Source organism: Fusarium fujikuroi, chromosome FFUJ_chr06 (genome assembly GCF_900079805.1).
Source record: "Fusarium fujikuroi IMI 58289 draft genome, chromosome FFUJ_chr06".
NCBI classification, from domain to species: Eukaryota; Fungi; Ascomycota; class Sordariomycetes; order Hypocreales; family Nectriaceae; genus Fusarium; species Fusarium fujikuroi.
Window position 1 is genome coordinate 261,441 of NC_036627.1, and position 21,916 is coordinate 283,356.

At 49.3% G+C, this 21,916-nt stretch overlaps 8 protein-coding genes; 5 read left to right on the top strand and 3 right to left on the bottom strand.

The window, feature by feature from the left end:
• Positions 1–698: 698 nt before the first annotated feature.
• On the top strand, positions 699–1,688 carry FFUJ_05433 (uncharacterized protein; the record flags this gene model as incomplete). The annotated part of the gene is made up of 1 exon (XM_023578643.1): positions 699–1,688. The coding sequence occupies one exon, from the start codon at positions 699–701 to the stop codon at positions 1,686–1,688; it is 990 nt and encodes a 329-aa protein (XP_023431620.1).
• Positions 1,689–3,060: 1,372 nt separating this feature from the next.
• Positions 3,061–7,107, top strand: FFUJ_05434 (MUC1-Extracellular alpha-1,4-glucan glucosidase; the record flags this gene model as incomplete). XM_023578644.1 has 2 exons in its annotated part: positions 3,061–5,438; positions 5,484–7,107. The coding sequence occupies 2 exons, from the start codon at positions 3,061–3,063 to the stop codon at positions 7,105–7,107; spliced, it is 4,002 nt and encodes a 1,333-aa protein (XP_023431621.1).
• A 1,739-nt stretch (positions 7,108–8,846) lies between these two features.
• Positions 8,847–10,265, top strand: FFUJ_05435 (uncharacterized protein; the record flags this gene model as incomplete). XM_023578645.1 has 3 exons in its annotated part: positions 8,847–9,581; positions 9,635–9,693; positions 9,872–10,265. The coding sequence occupies 3 exons, from the start codon at positions 8,847–8,849 to the stop codon at positions 10,263–10,265; spliced, it is 1,188 nt and encodes a 395-aa protein (XP_023431622.1).
• Positions 10,266–10,373: 108 nt separating this feature from the next.
• FFUJ_05436 (probable aldehyde dehydrogenase) lies at positions 10,374–12,196 on the bottom strand (the record flags this gene model as incomplete). XM_023578646.1 has 7 exons in its annotated part: positions 10,374–10,487; positions 10,565–10,865; positions 10,939–11,510; positions 11,573–11,909; positions 11,959–11,969; positions 12,028–12,079; positions 12,135–12,196. The coding sequence occupies 7 exons, from the start codon at positions 12,194–12,196 to the stop codon at positions 10,374–10,376; spliced, it is 1,449 nt and encodes a 482-aa protein (XP_023432898.1).
• Positions 12,197–12,835: 639 nt separating this feature from the next.
• Positions 12,836–14,114, top strand: FFUJ_05437 (probable ADH3-alcohol dehydrogenase III; the record flags this gene model as incomplete). XM_023578647.1 has 4 exons in its annotated part: positions 12,836–12,966; positions 13,020–13,068; positions 13,144–13,300; positions 13,354–14,114. 4 exons carry the CDS (start codon positions 12,836–12,838, stop codon positions 14,112–14,114), a joined length of 1,098 nt encoding a protein of 365 aa, XP_023431623.1.
• A 362-nt stretch (positions 14,115–14,476) lies between these two features.
• On the bottom strand, positions 14,477–16,371 carry FFUJ_05438 (monooxygenase-like protein; the record flags this gene model as incomplete). XM_023578648.1 is given in 4 exon segments in its annotated part: positions 14,477–15,585; positions 15,641–15,995; positions 16,018–16,313; positions 16,329–16,371. 4 exon segments carry the CDS (start codon positions 16,369–16,371, stop codon positions 14,477–14,479), a joined length of 1,803 nt encoding a protein of 600 aa, XP_023432881.1.
• A 632-nt stretch (positions 16,372–17,003) lies between these two features.
• On the bottom strand, positions 17,004–18,455 carry FFUJ_05439 (uncharacterized protein; the record flags this gene model as incomplete). Its single annotated transcript, XM_023578649.1, has 1 exon — positions 17,004–18,455. One exon carries the CDS (start codon positions 18,453–18,455, stop codon positions 17,004–17,006), a length of 1,452 nt encoding a protein of 483 aa, XP_023431624.1.
• A 903-nt stretch (positions 18,456–19,358) lies between these two features.
• Positions 19,359–21,368, top strand: FFUJ_05440 (related to MFS drug efflux pump; the record flags this gene model as incomplete). XM_023578651.1 has 6 exons in its annotated part: positions 19,359–19,551; positions 19,605–19,905; positions 19,958–20,101; positions 20,157–20,303; positions 20,366–20,893; positions 20,960–21,368. 6 exons carry the CDS (start codon positions 19,359–19,361, stop codon positions 21,366–21,368), a joined length of 1,722 nt encoding a protein of 573 aa, XP_023431625.1.
• Between the last annotated feature and the right edge of the window lie 548 nt (positions 21,369–21,916).

Below are 21,916 nucleotides of genomic sequence, written 5' to 3' on the forward strand. Positions count from 1 at the left end.
CTATGAGGAAGCATTGAGAATGGCCAGTTTGATTATACTCTCCCGCAGTGACCAGGGTAAACAGCTTCAAAGTCCGAAGCAGCTTAAGATCAGCACAAGCTAAGGAAGGGTTAACGTCGACCAATATTGCCATTGGTTCTCAGCTACCAACCGAAGGGAGCTGCGAGTAGCTGTGGGTTGACTGCCGCCTATAAGGTTTAGCTTTGAACGCCCGCTTTCTTAACACCGAATTGGTACGAGGCTAGCGTTTCGGACATGTGTTGGGTGATGCAATACGTCCGTTCCGCGCAGGAGGACGCAGAACCCAACTATGTCAAATAGAGGCCTTGATCTACCTTGATCAACACCCGAGGCCGTGGGGATCAATTGACCATCGGAAAACTCATTATGTGCATCGCCAGCGGCGAATGAAAAGATAGCATATGCCGTGGCTCCGAAAATAGTGGGCTCATCTCCGAAATGAGTGGGGCTATCCCCGAAACATGAACACCTACCTAGAAACGCGGCTCACGGAGCTATCGCTCGTCTTCTATCAAACAGTGAACATGATGTTGGAATACTGGTCTTGGGCATATAACAAATAGTATACAAACATCCTAACTATCACCCCTTCTGATGAATAAGCTCCAATTTACTCTCTCATTAACAATAACTGAACACTCTACCAAGATCAAGACTACTTTGTTTCACTTCATACAATGGGCTACCACGGTCGTTACACCACAGAGAAGGTGACCTATCCATCTCACGGGGAGACCATCGCCGGCATCCTGTATATGCCCAAAGACGTGGCCAACCCGCCCGGCGTCGTCGTTCTCGGCCCATACTCATTTGTCAAGGAACAAGCCCCACTGCAGTATGCCACACGACTTGCCGACGAAGGCTATGCCGCTCTAATCTTTGACCCACGCACGGTCGGCGAGAGTACCGGCCAGCCGCGGCGTCTAGAGAATCCTAAGATGAAGAACGAAGACGTCGTCTCTGGCCTTGACTACCTTGCTGGCAGAGGCGACGTAGATGCAAAGAGATTGTTCCTCGTCGGTGTCTGCCAAGGCGGTCCTGAGTGCCTAGACGTTGCATCGTACGATGATCGAGTCGTCGCTGTGGCTTCCGTGACAGGGTACTATCGCGACCATGAGACTGACGTCTGGATGATCTGCACTGGCTGCGTCAACATCGAACCCGGGGTCGACGTTGGGTCGTTGAAGATGCCTACGCCTGAGCAAGGGGAGGCGCTATATCAGGCACGCATCGAGCGAGCTAAAAAGGCTAAAGAGCTGTACGAAGAAACAGGCCAAGTCATCTACCAACCGCTCGTCGATCCGAAAGCCGCAGACCCAGATGTTGGTTCACTGGCTGGTCTTCCGGGTCCCGTCGCGTGGACCTGGTACGGTCCGTGGACTTTGAAGGGATTTGAGAACCGATACGCCGTTATGAGTGACTTGGATCACTTTGGCTATTCAACCGTACCTGGGGTAGCCAAACTCACTAAGCCGGCTTTGGTTATTCATGGAGACAATTGCATGAATGCGCCTGCAGCCAAGAGGCATTTCGAGTCGATCCCGGCCGAGAAGAAGAAATTGATTTGGGATAACGGTGTTTCGCATTTCCAACATTACGATCAGCCAGATGTTGTGGACAGTAACATTGGTGAGATTGCGGCTTGGTTCAGTCAGGTAGAGGCGTAAAATAAAGAAAAGCCAAAGGGCTACGAAGAGGCCAACACCATTCGCTCAGTATTTATTAGTTGCAATCTATGGATAGCTCAGCCAATGGTTCAATAGTTTACAAAACACAAGTAGCATATATGACCTGTCATAGCAACTATGGTCGGTCCCTTCTGTGACGCTGAATGATGTATAAGCTCGATCGGAACTACATCTACAAGATAAAAACGCTTCATCTAAACGATATAGCTGGCTTGGGCATAATGACTCTAAAGAATGGCCTGATAGAGGCTCGCTACAACGTCGTAGTATGTCGAGTCACTCTGCCAGACCCTCGGCTACAGGTTAAGCTGTAGCTGGCTGATGCTAAAATGACCGTTAAGCGAGACGTATATGATAGGCTGAGATTAAGCGAACTATTGAGTTCAAGACTAGTGGGATTTTGTCAAATCCAAATGAATAGTGCGTGTTCTCGCTGCTTGGACCCAGAAGATCCTTGTAAACTCGCGCAACCTGCCATATAGATGATTTGACTCGAACCTGCATTATCTGCAGCTTCAGTTATGTATAATGCACTCTTTTTATTGTCAATATTGTGTATTTCCATTTTATGAAGAGCTTTTTGTGCTTATGCTTACGTTGACAACTTCGTGTGCTTATCATTCTGGTCGATAGAATGCAAGCCACCACCCTCACGCAATGCAATTTTCGGAATGCCATCGGTGGTGAGAAGCCTGTTCGAGGTTTTAAAAACATGAGCTGTTTTCACGGAGCTTCGGCATACCAGAAAACAGTCCTTGCGCAGCTGTGGCGGCCAGTAGATATCTACTTAGTGCAAGCCACGCCGCTTAAATGAGGCGTAACAGGTGGACGGTTGAAGATAACGGTTAGAACCAGTAACCGAAGATGTCTAAAATGATAAAACTCTCGAATGGTGAGCGCCACCTTGCGTAAAGGAATGCCGATATCCGAGACCATAGAGATGGCAATTTTGCATCGTTGAAAATGCTATACTTTGCCCTGTTGTTACTATAAGGTAAAAGATTTGCTTAATGCTGATTATCAAGAAGTTGCGATAAGGAATACAATACAGATTACAGTATAAGTATAATTTAGAGAGAAGCTGGGGCAATATGGCTAGAGTTTGCACTAAGCTGCACTGAAGAGCTTACAATTCGGAAAAATCGTTCTGGATCCTAAATACGAAGTTGAAGGAATGCAATATAAACCTTACGACTAATTTAGGTAACAGTCAGATAATAAATGTCTCACAGAGAAACAGTACACAAAATAGCAATGCAGAATTAGAGTCTCTACAGAGTGTTATTTAGTTGTATTCCCTCAATTGTATACCAATCGCAACTTGTGCTTGTTGAAAGCCAGCTTACACACCATGAGGCTGCAACTCGGACTGTTGGCCCTTTGGGTCAGTACAGCAATTGCAGGGACCTGCCAGCCGGGCACCGTCGAAGGCCCTTATACCGCTCAAAATGTGGCTTTCGATGTTATCTGCGGTCAGGGGTTATCGGGTACGTCGTCTTACCAAAGTCAAGCTGCTATGAATGCTGGCACCATTGAAGAGTGCATGGTGGCATGCGCACAAGATCCATCATGCCTTGCAATCACGTGGGACAACATTGGCATTTGCAATTTGTTCAGCGTGGTTACTGGTTCGTACAGCGACTATACCGATACAGCTATCCGCCAGCAGCCATCCACGTCGACATCCGTGGCATCATCGACGACTTCTTCTGCGGCGGCTACATCATCCGCCGCACCGGAATGTCAAGCTGGCACCTATACAAGTTCTATCGATAATGTGCAGTTTAATACTGCATGTGGAAGACATTACGTGGGCACTGAAATCTCCAATGGCGTCGCCGCTGATCTGCAAGGGTGTATGGATATGTGCGCAAGTGATTTAAACTGCGTTGCAGTGTCTTTGTCGTACAGCGGAAATGTCTGCCACCTCTTCAGTCACACTGATTATTCAACGCCCGATGCCTCCTGGGACCTGGGTGTTGTTTCATCGCGGCCATCTTCGGCTGATTCGACATCTTCGGCTGATTCGACATCTTCGGCTGATTCGACATCTTCAACCGATGTAACATCTTCGGCTGACTCGACCTCGTCGGCACCCGCAGCAACATCTTCAACACCGCCAGCTTGTCAGGATGGTACCTATAGTGGTACAACCAATCAGTTTACAATCACATGTGATGCCTCGCCAAATGGGTATCAAACACTGTCTAGTCTCGGGAATGGATATACCCTGGAGACATGCTTGCAGGCATGCGATGTTGATAGCCAATGCGATGCTGCAGTTTTCGCAGAGAACAGCGGTTACTGCATTGTATATCAGGGTGCCTTGTCAGATTCGTACTTAAGTGTAGGCTCTGATTACATTTACAAAATGCCTGCATCATCCTCATCATCCTCATCATCTTCAACCTCAATATCCTCAACAACTCCAATGTCCTCAACATCTTCTACTACGTCGTCATCGGCATCATCTACATCATCAGCAGCACCACTGACCTGCGCTCAACTGGGCGGTACCTACACCGGTGCTTCCAATACGGTATTCGAAATCACATGTGAAGCGATATTGGGAGGCTCTCCTTCTTCAAACACTCAAGCCAACAGCTTTGAGCAATGTATGGACTTATGCCAAATTGATTCAGCTTGCCTTGGAGTATCATTCTTTGGCTCTATGAATCGTTGCTACACGTTTGATGTGTATGTTGGTTCGAGCGCGGCTCCTCCTTATGATGCGGCTATCATCCCCGCCCGATTACCTTCAACTTCTTCTACATCTTCAGCCGATTCAACTTCAACATCCGCAACATCTGCCTCATCCACAACTGTAGCATCTGTAACTGAAACCTTTACATCTACGTCGTCTGCATCCACATCTACGTCCTCTACATCCTCTACATCTACGTCTGCTTCTTCAGATACATCGTCTTCACCTATGTCTTCTATGACTACATCGTCTACGTTTACGTCTCTTACATCAGCATTTACGTCTTCGTCAGCTACATCATCTCAGTTTACGTCTTCCACAGCTACGCTTTCTACAACTACCTCACTTACGACTACAACATCCACCCCATCTACAACCTTATCAACCTCTACCACTTTACCTACATCATCAGAGCCCATGTCCTCAGACGCCACGTCATGGTCGACAGTGGAATCCAGGACACAATCTGAGTCTCAGTCTACGTTTCTGTCCACATACCTGTCTACTTCAGTTGTATCAGAGTCTACTCTGAACCCTACAACATCAGCCTCAGCAGAATCCTCTCCACTTTCTTCTATTCTGACCCCTACTGCAACCTTGAGTATCGAGACCTCCACCATTTTGACCTCTGCTAGTACCGAGAACCCAAGCTCTGAGACGTCAAGTGAGAGTACCACTGTCTCTTTAAGTTCTAGAGGACCGGAAGCAAGCTCGAGCAGCACTAGTCAAGCTACAACAGAGACAGAGTCTACAGCGCAATCCAGCCAACAACAGACCTCGCCCGTGACAAGCGTTTCACCCTCGGAATCCTCAACCTCAGCTTCTTTGACTTCATCGACGACTTCATCAGCTCCTTCTGCAAGCCCAAGAAATATCCAAGTTCTTGATGGCTATGACTTTATCGCCTGTCTGCGATCCGATGAGGGGTTCCCAACCTTTACAGAGGTAGCAACCCAGGCCAACATGACCACAGAGATCTGTGTGAAGTTGGCTGCTGGAAGCATTTATGTCGGTGTTTATGAAGAGTGAGTGTTTCTATAGTCAAGAGTACTCAAGCTAACTCCTTTTAGGACTTGCTACAAGGCTGATTCCCTCGATGGATCTGAAATTGTTGAGGATGAGCGCTGCAGCCTCCGGTGTCCTGGCGATCCCACTGTATTCTGCGGAGGCACCACTGGTGGTGCAGACAGACGTCGTGCCATTCCGTCTAACCGTCTCTTGACAATCTATCGCCAGGAGGTCTTCTCCTCTTCCTCCTCTTCTTCTGCCCCCTCTTCAAGGACTTCACAGGCTTCAGGAACACGGGCCTTTTCCTCAACATCCGCGTCAACTGCCCAGATAAGCTACACGCAATCAGTCTACTCTTCTTCAATATCCTCTCCAGCAACTTCAGCATCGTCAACTGTTTCCGAGTCGGGATCAGTCTCTAGCACTCCATTTCCCACTCAGCCAGGGTCCATCCGAACCATTCACGTCACTAAGGGCGTCACATACACAGAGATTGTCATTGCAGAGACAGTAACCACTGTAACATATGTCACTATTAACCCAAGTCAGCCAGGGGTTCTTATCACTACTTGTATACCGGTAACGCTGCAGTATACTCCCTGCAACTGTGATCACCAAGAATATCCACCAGTAGATATGACCACCATTATTTCGTCTTGCGACGCTTGTGGCTTTCAGGGGCAGGATGTCGTCACCATGGTGGTGCCAGTTGCTGCTTGTGAGACTGGTAGTGGAACCTACAACCCCGCTGGTTGGATCGAGGGCGAGGCTTGGAACCACGGATACACTGATCAAATTGAAGGCCATCAGGTTTACACTGGCAATGCTGCAGATGTCAAATCCCAACCTCAGCCGACACAAGGAGGACAGAGCGGCGAGGGATCGGATTATGAGAATCGATCTGACATTGAAGCCGCAACTGAAGGATCAGGAGGCGAAGCGGAAAACAAACAGCCAGCGAACCCCCAGCCGACACAAGGGAAGCAAAATGGCAAGGGACCGGATTATCAGAACGGGCTCTTCAGTACCCAGGCCGCTATCCATGGACCAGGAGACGAACCACCAAAAGGAAAGACAGCCAAACCCTTGCCGACACAAGGAAAGCAGAATTCTAAGGTGCCGGATCATAAGAACGGTCAGTTCAGTACTCAGGGAGCAACTCACGGACCGGGAGCTGAAGCTTCAAAAGGAAGGACAGCCAGCCCCCAGCCGACACAAGGTCAGCAAAATGGCGATCGACCAGGAGATGAGAAGGACCAATCACCATTTACAGTCCGAACTTCGGCAGACGATAATTCCAAGAACAGGCCCATTGTGTCGGCCTCCCAACCCAGTAGCGCACTGAATCCTTCCAAGTCCTTGCCCCCACAGGATCAGAGACTTGCTTCTGACAGCTTCCCAACCGAGACAAGCGTTGTGTCAGCGCCGGCACCCGACACTTTTACTAACCCTCCCCAGTCAGTGCCTGTTCACGGGCATCATCCAGCTGTCTCAACGACGTTTGCTACTGAGGTAGACGTTACCAAAGAGGCTGAGGCACCCGATTCAACATATAGGCTCAGTCCTTTGCGATCTGGGGAGTCTTCATCCAGTCCATCGTTGATTCCTTCATCAGAAGCATGTAGAAATCAGGTCATGTACTGGAGTATGATGGTTGTTATAGTCGGAGTGGTGCTGGTATTTTGAAATGTACTAGCTTAGTTTTTTTATCTTGGTGCAAGTTGGTTGGGCCATATATTTCTGTATGCCCAGAGCTAGGCTAACCACTACGACCTATCCTCTGATCTTATTCAAATTTCATAGTACCTATTTTTAAAGCATTTTTACCTCAGCTCTTTCCCTCTATCAGTACTAACACTTGGTATGCCGAGATAGCTTGAACAACTCCACAATGCCATAGTTGTCACATCTTGTGTCTTCTAAGGCAAACCCCATCGTGACATCATCCTTTGGAAACACAGTCACTTGGTTCAAGACGTCGTCGCTATCTCCTGCATATGGGTCTGCTCCGATAGTCCGATGTCCCCGAGCTTATGACCTTGGCAGGTCTACGTATATACTCTGAGCTAGAACTTGTTAGAGGATCTTCCTAGGATCTCTGATATCTGTGCTTGCATCGATATATTCACAACATCTGGTGAAATTTGCATCTTCACTTTGAGAACCCAGGTGCCGGGTATCTTCTCGGCGATGCGGTCCTAATCCTCCACATAACTGGCTAAGCCGGAGGCCCAGGTGGCTGGATGTCATCTTCCAAATCGCTGCCAATTACCGTACGTCTCAGAGGCTGCCCCGAAAAAGAGTCTACTTCTTCTACATTTAGAATAATGCCAATTTGTATACCAAATGTATTCAGCCATACGAAAGGCGTGGCGTCCTTGAACCGTATCTGCAGCATTTCTGCGCTTATGTCTCTGGTCTCATACATTGGCACTCGATTCCGTGCATTCTCCTCACAGAATTATGATTTGAACGTTCCCCTAAGTGTTTAACGTCCATTGACCTGCGTTCACGGAAGTTCCTTTGCGAAAAGCGATTCTGTAGGGGCCTAGATATCAGGGTTCATCACTGGGGACATGCCATCAGATATGATTGGCACCAACTTCTCCGGACCCTTACCTTTTGACGGTTTCTCCAAGGGCAGCATGGTCTTTTTATTCTGGGATGTCCAGAAAAGCATACTGCTTTTTGTCAGGCCAAGCCATGTCTCGTGGAACGTGTAACTTGTTAAGATCTTAAGAATATGGTACCGTAGATGGAATTTCATCAAATAATCTTTCCAATCAAGGATGAAAACCTTGGGGATGGGCTCTTAAGCACATGAAGCCATGGGATTCTATGAGCCGAGGTTATTCATGCCTCTGCAAACACGGTATAATGTCTGGCAAACGCGGGGTACATGTTATGATCGACCCAGCCCTCCAGGACAAGGTCGGCGGGAACTCCAAAATGACAGAACTGAAAGTCATGTTCGGCCAAGATTGGAACTGTCTATAAAGTCGTTGGGGTTAAAAAGAGGGTAAATTGATGGAGATCAAGGCAAGCACAAATATGAGGTAATTGACGTCTTGCATTATAAGAGCCCACCATCGTATCCCAGTCGAGAGGCCAGGTCAGAGTAGATAATAATCTTATCACCATGACTGACAAAAGACGTCTCGCTATCTAACTTCGGCCGCATACCCCGCATTCCAAAGGGATTTGCACGCAGGGGAAACGAACTGACCTTGGCCAAATAAGGGCTAGCAACTACGGGACCCTCGGCACTCACGGACCTCTACGCTCGGATCCCTTTCGCTGCACTGAAGCTACGAAGTCTGGGGAATGCAGAACTGCTTCTCCATTGGTCGGCAGACAGGCAGAACCTCTGTATGCCATAGCTCTCCCCGCATCTTTCTCTATCTCCTGCCAACAACCTGCTCGACATGGCAACAGACAGCACGTCTTCTCCTCAGGGCCTCGGTGCCTTGACCACAAAGCGCAACGATGCCAACCTCAGTCGACGCGAACGAAAGAGGGCGAGCGATCGTATGTCCCAGCAGGCATCCCGCGCAAAGACCAAAGCATACATCGCCCATCTCGAGAGGAGCGTCGCAAGGCTCACAGAGGCCCAGAGTAACTCGGGATTGAATGTTTCTGAACAATTAAGACAGCAGTTCGACGAGATCGCTAGCTTGAAACAAGCTTTGGCTCAGATCGCTAAGCTCGCAACCAATACAATCTCAAAGCACACAGCTGATGACGACTTGGATCAAAGCATTTGCTCCACGCCACGTCCTCCCGCCGGGAGTAGCGAGAAAAGCTCCAGACATGTTCGCGATGCATACAATCCAGCATGCCACCCCCATCAAGAGTCGCTTAAGCATTTGTATCCAGCCCTCGATCTCAGCTGCGGCGACAAACAGCGAGATTACTTTCAAGCATTCAGCCAAGCGCTCGATACCATCGAGAGCGACGCGGGAGGACACGCCTTCTCGGGCCCGGAGATCGACGACGACATCAACATCCGGGCGGTTCTTGACGGTTGGGATGCTGCGAGAGCAAGGAATCCATTCGATATCGGCTGGCTGATGTTGCAGGCTGTCGATGAGGGCTTTCTCTGGCGTGGCGGGGCGGTGGAAAGGATGGCCATGCTCCGGGTGATCCGGTCAATGCTCATGGTATGCGCCCATCATACATCCAGCCCTTGATTATGTGCTAAGCGGAGAAACAGGTCAAACTCAACCCACAACTTCCATCGAGCAGGAAGCCCCCTGCTTATATGAATCCAAGGTGCGCAATAGGCAAACCCCCTCATATCGCGTGTTGGCAGTTACTCATCGAGAGAACAAACAGTCCATTGCAGTCTCAGACAGACCATTCAAGGCTGGTCGATTACTTTGTATGGTGAACAAACCCTTAGCCAAGTTATACCTGTACACTCAAGACCAGGTCCTTCTGACAGAACTAGGCCCGAAGTGCGTGACTACCTGATTCTTTTCGGCATAAACTACGCGCCCGAGAGTCTCGCAGCTCAATTCGCCAGCGATATTGGATTCAGATGGTCATACGACCTAAGAGATACCTGCAGGTATCAGCCCTCCAAAGGGGTATATAGTTTCTCAGAGGACTTCAATCAAGCATACAGAAACCTGGACTCGTGGTATATGAAGTCTGCTGTCGTAACGACCTACATACCGCCGTTGCCTTCTAATTTGTTGTGTGCTGGGTCAGATGATGATGACTGGATGAAGCAAATAATGGGCGAGTCTCAGGCTTCTCCTGACACCTCTCGTCATATCGAGGAAGAAGGAGAACAAGACTGGTTACTGTTGACGGCAATGCTTGACGAGATTCCTAAATAGTACACAGGATAGTGATATGATGTATAACCTCGTTCATTTAATCCACTGTCATCTCTTTTCTTCCTGTTGAATTCGCTATCTGATATCATAATTTCAGAGTCCAGTCCATCACTGTGTCCCTGAGAGGCGGACAGAGACTGTCTTGATAGTCGTGTAGCTCTCCAACACAGCTGCTCCCAACTCGCGACCAATACCACTTTCTTTGTATCCCCCAAACGGAAGCTGATGATGAATAGTATTGTACTACGCGCGGCGACGAAAGTCAGTAAATATCAGGTATTCTACTGTTGGGTACGAACCTGGTTGACCCAAACGGTGCCAGCCTCGAGGAGGTTGGACACGTTGAGGGCACGATCGATGTTCTTGGTATGTACTCCGCTAGCAAGGCCATACGAAGTTGCATTCGCTGCCTGAACTACCTCATCCTGGGTTTGAAACCTGGAGACAACGCATACTGGCCCAAAAATCTCATCGCGCATGATCTTCATATCATGAGAGGCACCGGAGAAGATGGTGGGCTGAACGAAAAAGCCCTTGTCGCCCCAGCGAGAGCCACCAGCCTCAATCTTTGCGCCATCGTCCACGCCGCTCTTGATGTACCTATTGACAATTAGTTTCTTCACAGAGAAGTGTGAAACGGGGGGAGATAACATGCCCTAGAATGCGATCAAACTGAGCCTTGGAGGTCTGCGGTCCGTGGAATGTGTTTATGTCGAATGGATCGCCCACTTGAATCTGGGCTACCCTTGCCCTAAGCGCCTTCAAAAACCTACCGTAAATTCCAGCCTGCACGTACACGCGGGAGCCAGCGCAGCAGACCTGCCCAGAACTATAGAAGATGCCAAAAGTAACCCACTCCACAGCCGCATCGAAGTCTGCATCATCAAACACGATATTGGGGCCTTTACCGCCCAGCTCGAGGGTCACAGGCTTGAGGTTAGACTTGGCTGCCGCCTGCATGATGGCACGTCCAGTCGTAGTCGACCCTGTGAATGATATCTTGGCAACGTCCATGTGAGAGGCAAGGGCGGCGCCGGCCACACCGCCGAAGCCTGAGATGACATTGAAGATACCGGCCGGAGCTCCCGCTTGTTTGAATAAGTTAGCTAGTAGAAGGGCAGACAGTGGAGTTAGCTCTGAGGTTTTGACGACGACGGTGTTGCCAGCTGCAAGAGCTGGAGCCACTTTCCAGGACATGAGGACAAGAGGTGCGTTCCATGGGACGATTAGTCCACACACGCCAAACTACACAAAACGAGTCAAGTCAGCATGTCATGTAATTGGTGTATGGGAGCTACAGTACATACCGGCTCACGCTTGGTAAAGCTGAAGCGCTCTGTATCAACATCAATCACTTTACCTTCCATCTTATCGGCCCAACCTGCATAGTAATTGAAGACGGAGACACAGTGCTTCACATCTCCTATTGCCCACTGCTGAGCCTTGCCATTGTTGAGCGTCTCAACCTTGGCCAGCAGCTCGAGGTTCTCCTCGATCAGGTCGGCTACTCTGCGCAGCAACTTTCCCCTATCTTCGGGGCTTGTTGTACACCATGGGCCTTTGAATGCTCGTCGTGCGGCGGCCACAGCCAAGTCAACATCCTCTGCCCCGGCCTCGGAGACGTGGGCTATGACTCCCTCGGTGCTGTCCTAGGTATCAGTACTGAAAGGTTGCGTGGTTCTGATTTGCTTACGTAGGATTCACCTGTGCAAAGGCGTCGTTCAGCAACCGGCGCAGTCTCATAATTTGGCAAGCAACTTACAACTTCAAAGGTCTTTCCCTTTATGCTTTCACGGAATTCGTTATCAATGAACCTTGACACTTTAGTTTAGAAAGATACCATTATAGACAGGAGGGACACCATCATACAGGCCTAAAGGTTGATTGTAACTTTTGCCGTCAGGGAGGCAGATGTCAGAGGTCAGTGGCATCTTGTGTCTTGTAGCGGTCAGATTATGCGGCGAGAGAGGTGTAGGAACTAACGTAGAGGGTCGAGGCCATGTCAAATATTCATGCTAGTTACTTGACAAATCCATCTGGCTTTGCAGAAGCACTTATATTCACTGGCTATGAAGAGAGAGTCATTACCAACCGTATTCGGCCATTCCTCTGAGATGACAGCTCTGTCACGAGGTCCATTGGTTAACTGACGTACAGCCTCGGTTCCTTAGCACTGACTACTGATTTCTGACTCGGACTACGCTAATGGGGTCGCAAAATGGCAGTGCGGGGATGCATGATTGACAAGACTTAACCCTTACCTGTGACCTACCCCGCTGGGCCGAGGCAGCAGACAGAACATAACGTCACTAAGCCTTTGGTCTGTCACGCTCAACACGCTACGATCTGCAATCGCATTGGATTGAGAATCTAACATCTGTGCCTCAGTAACTGCTCCCATCAGAAAGCCGTATTTTAATTCGTCCCGCTCACATCGCTTGAGAGTTCGAAGGCAGCACAGACTAGGAAAAAGAAGCAACAAATCACCAACACACCACGATACAGACCTCTGATCTCAAGGTAGCCCCGCTTTAACTTGAACGTAGGTTTCAACCAGGATAGCTTCCATAATGGCCACCAAGGGACCCGAGATCCCAAAGCAGTACAGAGCCGTGGTATACGATAGCCCCGGCTCCATCTCAACCAAGATTACAACATTGGACACGCCAGAACCTGGACCAGGCGAAGTGCTGATTAATATGTGAGCTACCAATAATGTCGGATACGTGCACCAGCTGATACTGACCTACCCAGGACGCATTCCGGTGTCTGTCACTCGGACTTGGCTGTCATGACGAATGGTGTATGTATCTTTGTGCCTGGAGCTGTACTCCTAAGATTAAACCTCATACTGATACAAAGACTGACACTACTTCAGTGGACATCGCTCCCTGCTCCAACACCCAAGGGTCAGGTTGGCGGCCATGAGGGTGTGGGAAAGGTCGTCAAGCTGGGACCAGGAGTTGAGTCTACGGGTATCAAGATTGGAGATCGTGTTGGAGTGAAATGGATCGCTAGCTGTTGTGGAAGATGTGGTATGTAATTCACCTGACATCCACACCTAGTCAAAGCTAAGTTGTTCTCGCAGAACCTTGCATTGTCCGCGAAGATGGTCTCTGCTTCAATCAACAGATCTCGGGCTACTTCACCCCAGGCACCTTTCAACAATACGTACTTGGGACAGCTGCGTGCGTGACGCCTATACCAGAGGGGCTGGACTCAGCTATAGCTGCCCCGATGCTCTGCGCCGGTGTGACGGTGTACGCTGCTCTACTGCGTAGTCAGGCAAAGTCCGGCAACTGGGTTGTCATCGCTGGGGCGGGAGGTGGCTTAGGTCATCTAGCTTGCCAGCTCGGGTCCAGAGCTCTAGGCCTGCGCGTCATCGGCGTCGATGACAACAGCAAGGCTGATCTCGTGCATAGTTCTGGTGCAGAGCACTTTGTCGATGTGAGGGGCTTCTCAAGCGACGAGGAGATGACGACCAAGATCAAGAATTTGACCGGCGGCCTCGGTGCTCACGCAGTCATTGTGTGCACGGCCTCCCCGAGAGCTTACGCACAATCTATGGGTTTTTTGCGATTCAATGGAACTGTTGTCTGCGTTGGAATGGTTGAGGGCGACGAAGTGCCTATCGCGGGGGCAAAGCCTGTCCAGATGATTTCACAGCAGTTGCGAATTGTAGGTTCCGCGGTTGGAAATCAGCAGCACGCCATCGAAGTTCTTGACTTTGCTGCTCGTGGTATCATCAAGCCACACGTGGGGGTTCGCAAGATGGAAGATTTGACTGAGGTATTTATGGATATGAAAGAGGGGAAACTTCATGGAAGAGTTGTACTTGATTTGGCTTGATTCTATTCAGTTACAACTTCTTAGTCGTATGTATATCTCAAATACATTCAGTGATGAACTAAGACCGTTCCACGAGTTTTTACACATATTGTAAGTAAAGACAAGAAGACTCAGAAGAATAACGGTGAGAATGGATGTTATGCGGGTTACTAGTAACGCAAACACATGGATCGATATTGTGGACAAACCATACTAGCCAAATGGCCTGACAGGTCGGGCATATTGCGAAAAGAGAAAAGCTCATCCGATACCACATTCCTAAAGCCAAATAGGCTTGACTCTAATTGAAAAGGTGTATATAAAACATAAACATAAATCTCGACTATAGTTTCGTATCGAAAGTACTTAGCAAATCTCGACAGCTACAAAATGTGCTTCAGCAACGAGCCCCGACGATAATAGACTGTTGCGACCAATGCCCCTAGAGCCGTAACCGAAAAAAGTTGCAGGTTACTAAACAGTGTCTCCTCCACGACACGGCCAATGCTCTCCTTGCCAGCCGGAAGATTCTCCATCCCATCTCCCTCAAGTTCGTAATCCGACCAGTCAACATTGGACAGTAGTTTCTGGTACTCAATCACAGTCCCGCTCCAATTGTTGGTGACAACCCCGCTGTCTGTCTTATACCAGCTACTGCACCTAGAGTCAGCGAAGGTAGAACTTCCCAGGCTGCTCTGCAGATCTTTGTTCCATTCTTGAACCCTCAATGCTTTGGGCATGACAGATAGCTTCCCCCCTCGGGCTCTGCTCTTCAAGACTCTCCTTACCAATGGGACGAGATATCGGGCTTGAGCTTCAATCATAAGAATGATTGAGTTATGGCCCAGATTTGTGTTTGGTCCATAGAGCATTCCAAAGTTTGGCAGATTATCTACCGTGACGCCGTAAAGAGCAGATGCACCGTTTGCCCATTTGGAACTGAGAGTTTGGTCGCCTGCGCCTTGCACGTGAATGCCGTGCAGGAAATCCTTGGCTTGGAATCCAGTTGCGAAAATGACAAGGTCAAGATCAATATCTTTCTCTTGTAGTCCTTCTCTCACAACGACGCCGGTATCAGTCATTCTGTCAATATGTCGTGTCTCGAGAGTAACGTGTGACAGCCGCAACGTAGGATAGTAATCATCGCTGAGTAGAACGCGTTTACATCCCGGCGGATAGTTCGGCGTCAGTTTCTCCCACAGATCTGGGCGGCTAGGAAGCTGAGTCTGCATGTGCTGCTTACAGACTGCAGTCATGGCTGAGGAGTCGGCGGAGCCGGCGTGATTGACAGCTTGATAGTAGGATTCGCGTTGGTTCATTATCTCAGCCCTTGCCCGACTAAGAACTGCAGGCACATGATCAAATACGATCCTCTTCCATCGTGGAATTTCCGCATCAAATCTCGGGATTAGCCAGTTCGGTGAGCGTTGAAAGATGCTGACATGAGAAGCGACCTTTGCGACTTCAGGTGCAATTTGAACGGCTGTCGCCCCTAAATAGATCGTCAGACTTGTGTTCTCTCCCTAGCATGTAACTTGAAGGCCTACCGTTGCCGATTATGCCGACACGCTTGCCAGTAAAGTCAAAACTCCAGTCCCAGCGGGCAGAGTGCATAACCTTCCCCTGGAAGCTTTCTTGGCCGGTAATTTTGGGCCAGAATGGCTCGTTCAGTTGACCAACTCCTGCAATCAAGAAGGTTGTCTTGATTGTGTATCTAGCGCAGAATTCTGCTTCTTTTCCACCTAGAACCTGGATGCTGACGTTCCACTCATGACTCTCAGAGTCCCATTCCGCGGCAGTGACTTCTGAGGAGAAGCGTACGAATTTGTATAAACCATACTTCTGGGCGACATCTTGAATGTAACTCTGTCGCGGAGCCTCGATCAACGGGAGAGCTTGGGTCTACATAGGGACGTATACTTACAAGAATCTCTTGTTGTTCTGGATATGCTCTTGACCAATGAGGGTTCTGTGCAAAAGAATACGAGTATAAGTGTGATAAAACTGAGGCCAAAGGAGTTAGTGAGTACTCTCCGCGGGGATTGAATAAACCAACTGTCGCAGCAACATCCTGGATAGATATTGTCTTTCCACGTCCCACCGAAACCTGCACTCTTCTCGACGATGACGATGTTGCGTATTCCGGCCTCGAGCAGCTTGATGGCCATGCAAATCCCTTTGATATGATCAGCTTCCTTGAGTCGTAGCCAAACCTCCGGCCTTATTCAAACTTACCCGAGAATCCTGCCCCTATGATTACCACGTCTACCTTTGTCATGATGTAATGTTTATTGCTACCGCTGGGGGGTTTATTGCCACGTAGTGTGTTGTATATTGCGTCGGCGTGAATCGGTGTTCATGGGTAGGTTCGTCTCCTTGATATCCTGGGGAGTGATGAAGTGACAACTGAACAGCAGCTGTCACTTGAATACCCATTGGATGTGTACTAGTAGCAAGAGACCTAGCCTGAGACTCGGTAAAATGGCGTATTGACACACTGTAGTAACAGTGTATGCCGCGGCCGGCATGACGGCATTGTCAACTCCTTGTCAGTTAGCAAAGTCTAAATGGCACCAATGTGCGGGGGAAGCCTCGGCTTGGAAATCGCCTGTAAATGTCACAGCCTAAAATCCAGCTAGGTAGAAGAGACACTAGCCCTTACCGACGTATTACGAAACAGCGTGAGAAGCCCGGAGAGTTACCTCTGTGAAACTGAGAGAATTCATGTGCTTAAGTAAAAGGATTTTAGATATGAAGGAAAAGCATCAATATATTGATACTGTAAGTATTACAGCCAGCTGATAACAGTAAATTATACAAAAACCGCTTGAAGTTAATACATTACAGCCTTTTTATATAGCTATAATAGAGAAGACCTTGAGATATATAAAAGTAGCATCCTAAAAATACTTAAATATTCCTCATTATATTAAAACCCATACCAACTCCAAACTTCGCAAGCTTAAAAGCCGCCCAGGTAGTAGTAACCAAGGAGCCCACAAGTATTAACACCACAGCCAACGCCTTACGATCAGCAGTCCAGAGTACCATCTTCTTAGTCTTAGCAAGAGTCCTGCCCTCGCCTTGCTGCTTGGACTCGTCAGATTTAGGCAGGTACTTAAAGTTAAAGGCAGATCGGTGATCTAAACCGAGTTCTGGGTTGTTGATATAGTCCCTGACATTTCGGCGGAACGATCCAATCTGAGCGCGGTCGAGGACTGGGATGTCACGACAGACATAGTAGACAATCATGAACAACATGCACTGCCCCGCTGCCAGCACCGTGTAGTACCTACTCGGCCGGCCGATGCCCAGAGCGTCAGCGAGAGGGTCGCCGTTAAGCCAGCGCGCAGTAGCCTCGAGATACGGCTTACTGGCGTAGCTGGGCGCCGTGTCACTCATGGCGATGATGATGTTCTGTGCGTGTTCCTTCGACCTGCTAGAGGGGTTGTACTCATGTAGGTACAGTGACTCCATGATAGCACGCGCCTTGGCCGGCGAAGAGAAGAAGTCGGTCGGCGTGCCCATGTAGTAGGCGATGAGGCGCCAGAGGGCTACGTAGTCGCGTATCTCCTGCTCGCGCATATATATACCCTGCCGCGGGAGTGACTGCCAGATAATAGTTGCGCAGTTGACGGCGATGGTGCCGATCGAGTCCAGATCGTTGATTGGGATACCGAGCTTTTCGACGGAGAAGTAGGAAGGGCGCTTGGCTGCGAGCTGGAGGATGCGATGCCGAACTGTGCCGTGTAGGAAGCGCACCTTCATGCAGCTGGCAAACCCGCGGCCGCCGAACTTGAGGCTGTCGACACTTTCGGTGACGTCGATAAAGTAGATGGTTGTCTCGAGCATACGGCGGAACACGGTGTTCACATTGAAGCCACCTGTTCGGCCCAATACCTCGGCGACTCGAGCGCCGGCGGTGCCTCCAACGAGCGACTGGTATGTGAGGCCAGTGAAAGCAGCACCGCCGTAACGGTACAGTACGTCCTGGCCGCGTGCAATCTGGTCCCAGTCGACCCATTCGGGGGTGGTGTTGACCTCATCCCAGAGCTGCTGTAGCTTCGAATGTTCCGTATGGTGCTCGCAGAAGAGCTCGTATAGATCCCTCCATTTCGAGGCCCGTTCCTCTGACTTAGATGCGGCATTGAAGCCTTGTTTGTCTTGTTGACTCTGGGGGGTCCCGCGTTCAGTCGGATACATTTCATTCAGGAGCACCGCACAATCCTCGCCCAGTGTATCGCAGGAGTGTTTGAGGTAGTCATACTGCTCTGGGGTCTGGTGGTGTTTGGTCCATTTGAATCGATATCCCCAGGCCTCCCGCATCTCGTCCTCATAATTGGCGGCTTTGGGCGGTGTCATGGTTGATAAGTGCGAGACGGTGACTGAGTTAGATGTCTATGATACGGACGCTGTTGACAGTTGATGCAGAACAGAATCCTGGACAACTGGGAGGGGGTCTTGGTCTGATATCTACAGCCTCGGTCCCATTGAGAAACCCGACTGCTCTGCGAGTTGTGATATGGTGGTACAGTAGTAATAGCCAGGCCGCAGGTGGACGTCCCAAACCAGCGGACAAACTATCTGGTGTGTGTAACAGTTTGCGTCGAACTTGTTGTATCATGCATGCTTGGCAAGACAGGCGCACTCTCGGGGTGTTACAGGACTGCGAAGAGTGGATGGCAATGGCTCCATTCGACGAATTACAACTTCCCGTTGACTAACACATAATTACTGCTTCTAGACGGGACTAGTCACAGCCTTGACAGGCGATCCCCAGGCCGAGCTAGCGTATTCTGTCCATGTCAGATTGTCGGAGTCAAGGCTCCCGAATCTCTGACAAGGACAATCTGACACGGACAAGTACGCTAACTCGGCAGTTTTCTGGGGTTATCCCTAAAGTGGAATGGCTGCTTTTTCTTGGCTACGAAGAGTGCGGGGCCCCGCATCCAGACCTTGAATTCTACAAAGCGCCTTTGAGGACTTGACCTCTAATCAAGTCGGTCTAGCCTGCTTGAGCCGGGCTATCTGGAGTCCCCGCGTTTTGACAGCTTTGGTCCCCTGGCACACAATACGGCGTCCATTCATGTACTGTGTAGTTAAATGCTGCCTATAAGGTCAAGCTTCAGGCTCCGAACACAGGTGATAAATGAGAACATGATATTTTGTACGACATTTATAATACATTGCTCTGACCTTTCATCCTTAATCCTATCTGCCCAATCTTTGCTCCATCGTCTCCTGTCAATTGTGCATGAAATAGCCATGACCAAGTCCCAAGAAGACGATCATTCCACCCCCTCCTCGGAGCAGGTTGAGAAAGCTGAACACGGTGGCACTCCGCCCCTCGACGTCAACTACAACACCCATGCCGTCAAGGGAGATGATTCTGATGGAGTTGTTGATTGGACTTGGCGCCATGCCGTCGCCTCCATCTCTCTTGCTGGGCTCTACGTAGGTATGTCACTTCCCCAGTCCTCTCAATCAAACCTCCCTGTTTATGCTTGCTAGGCGCCCAGATTCCGCTTTACTTTGTGGGTGGCTCCCTCACCTACATCGTGAAAGACATCGGATCGTCTGAAAAGTCCTCGTGGCTGCCCATCGCAAACACACTGACCATTGCCGTCGTGGCCCCCTTTGTCGGCTATCTCCAAGATCTGTTCGGCCGTCGCTACATCTCTCTCGCGGGCGGCGTGACCATCCTTATCGGAGTCATTCTCGTTGGCACAACGCACACTTTTGGCCAGGCGGTTGTTGGCATGTCTCTTGCCGGTGCTGGAGCTGCCGTCGGTGAACTCACTGCTCTTGCTGGGTTTGTATTCTCCTCGCTTCCGTTGATTGGGACACATGCTGACTTCCGGTAGCATTGCGGAACTTGTCCCTGTGAAGAAACGCGGTTTCTACCTTGCGCTGGTGACCTTTTTCGTTATTCCATTTGTTCCGTACGTCATGTACGGCCAGATCTTGAGCGCCTATCACACTTGGAGATGGGGCATGTGGATTTCACTGTAGGTCTCTGCGATGGCATTTGGCATGAATAGGCGCTGACAAGAATCGATCCAGGATATACAACGGCATATGCCTCGCAGTGGTGGCCCTCACATATTTTCCGCAGTCTCATAGAAGAGGTGAAGAACTACCCAAGATGGAGATTCTCAAGTCTATCGATTACGTCGGGGCTTTCCTGTCCATTGTCGGCCTGACTCTCTTGTGAGTGTCTTATAATTCCCTTTAAGTAAATCGCTACAGAATGTTCTAACACGATCAAACAGCCTCGTTGCTCTTCAGGCTGGTGGATACTCACATCCTTGGTCCTCCGCCTATGTTCTATCCCTTCTTCTCGTCGGCATCGTTCTGATCATCACATTTTGCGTCTGGGAAGCCAAGTTCGCAAAGTTTCCAATGGTACCAGGCGACTTGTTCAAAGGGCAACGAGTCGTCGCAGTGGCCTTCCTTGTGGCCTTTGTCGGCGGCTTGAATTTCTACTCGTCAATCAACTTCTATCCGCTTGAGGCGTTGACGGTGTTCGATCCGGAACCTGTCCAGGTCGGCCTCAAGGGCTTGGCCTCTGGCCTCGGGATCACCATTGGCGCCACGGTCATCAATGGTGCACTTTCGTGGTTTAAAGGAAATGCTAGAGAACTGCTCCTTTTCTCATGCGTTATGATGACTGCCTTTGGGGGAGCCTTAGCCGCGGTGACCCCCGACACTCCCGCGTTGATCTACATCTTCGGCGTCTTTTCAGGCGTTGGAGTCGGCGGCGTCCTCGTTCCACCAGCAACCGTCGCAATTACCGTTGCGTAAGTCGGATTTCCCTCAGCGTCCCCTTCCGAGCCCATTTGCTAACTACCTTGCTCTCATCTTAGACCCGACGAACTGATCGCCACATGTGTCGCCCTGTCTCTGTCCATCCGTGTCGTTGGAGGCTCTATCGGTTACAGCATCTACTACAACATTTTCTACCACAAGCTCAAGTCCAAGCTCCCCTACGTCGTTGCCGACTACGCCATTGCAGCAGGCCTACCAATCACCTCGGCCACACAATTCGTCACTGCCTACATTTTGGATCCTTCTGCCCTGGCGTCTGTCCCTGGCGTCACTCCTGAGATACTGAAGGCTGCAGCTATTGGCAGCCGCTGGGGATATGCATACGCGCTGAAATATGTTTGGTTGACAAGCATTGCTTTTGGCGTCTGTGCCATTGTAGCATGCGCCTTTATTGGAAACACCAAGAAGTACATGACTAACCGTATTGCTGCTCGTATTGCGCATTGAAAGAGTTGGCACTAATTATATATTCTGGTTTGAGAGATGATGTAGCTACACTTATGCAACGCGTTACATATATGTGTTCTTGTTCTGTGTGACTGAGATGTCAAAAGCCTTGACTGTCAGTTAATATATTTTCTCATGACTTGCCTGTATTTGCAGCCTAAGCCTTTACCTTATAGACAGCTGTTAGATACATATTACACACTTAAATGATGTAAATTAAATTATTAGTAACGCTGGATCACCCTTGTTGCCACTAAGTGAAGGTATCTTGTATAGTCTGAGGGATCAACTTAGGGTAGGCCTTAGTGTTGAGGGAGACATTAAGGCCTGAATTATCTTACGAATTAAGGCCACCAAGCTTTTATATATTACCTAAAACTAAATTAATACTTAAAGTAATATACTTATTAGTACTGATAATAAGGCACTGTAAGTAAAAGTGGATTTTATTCTTTTAATCTTTTTTTTTATTTTTCTATTTTTATTTTTTTCTCTACCTTTATCCCCCAGCTGTTTCCCACCCCTCCCACTATAACTAACTGCAGCCA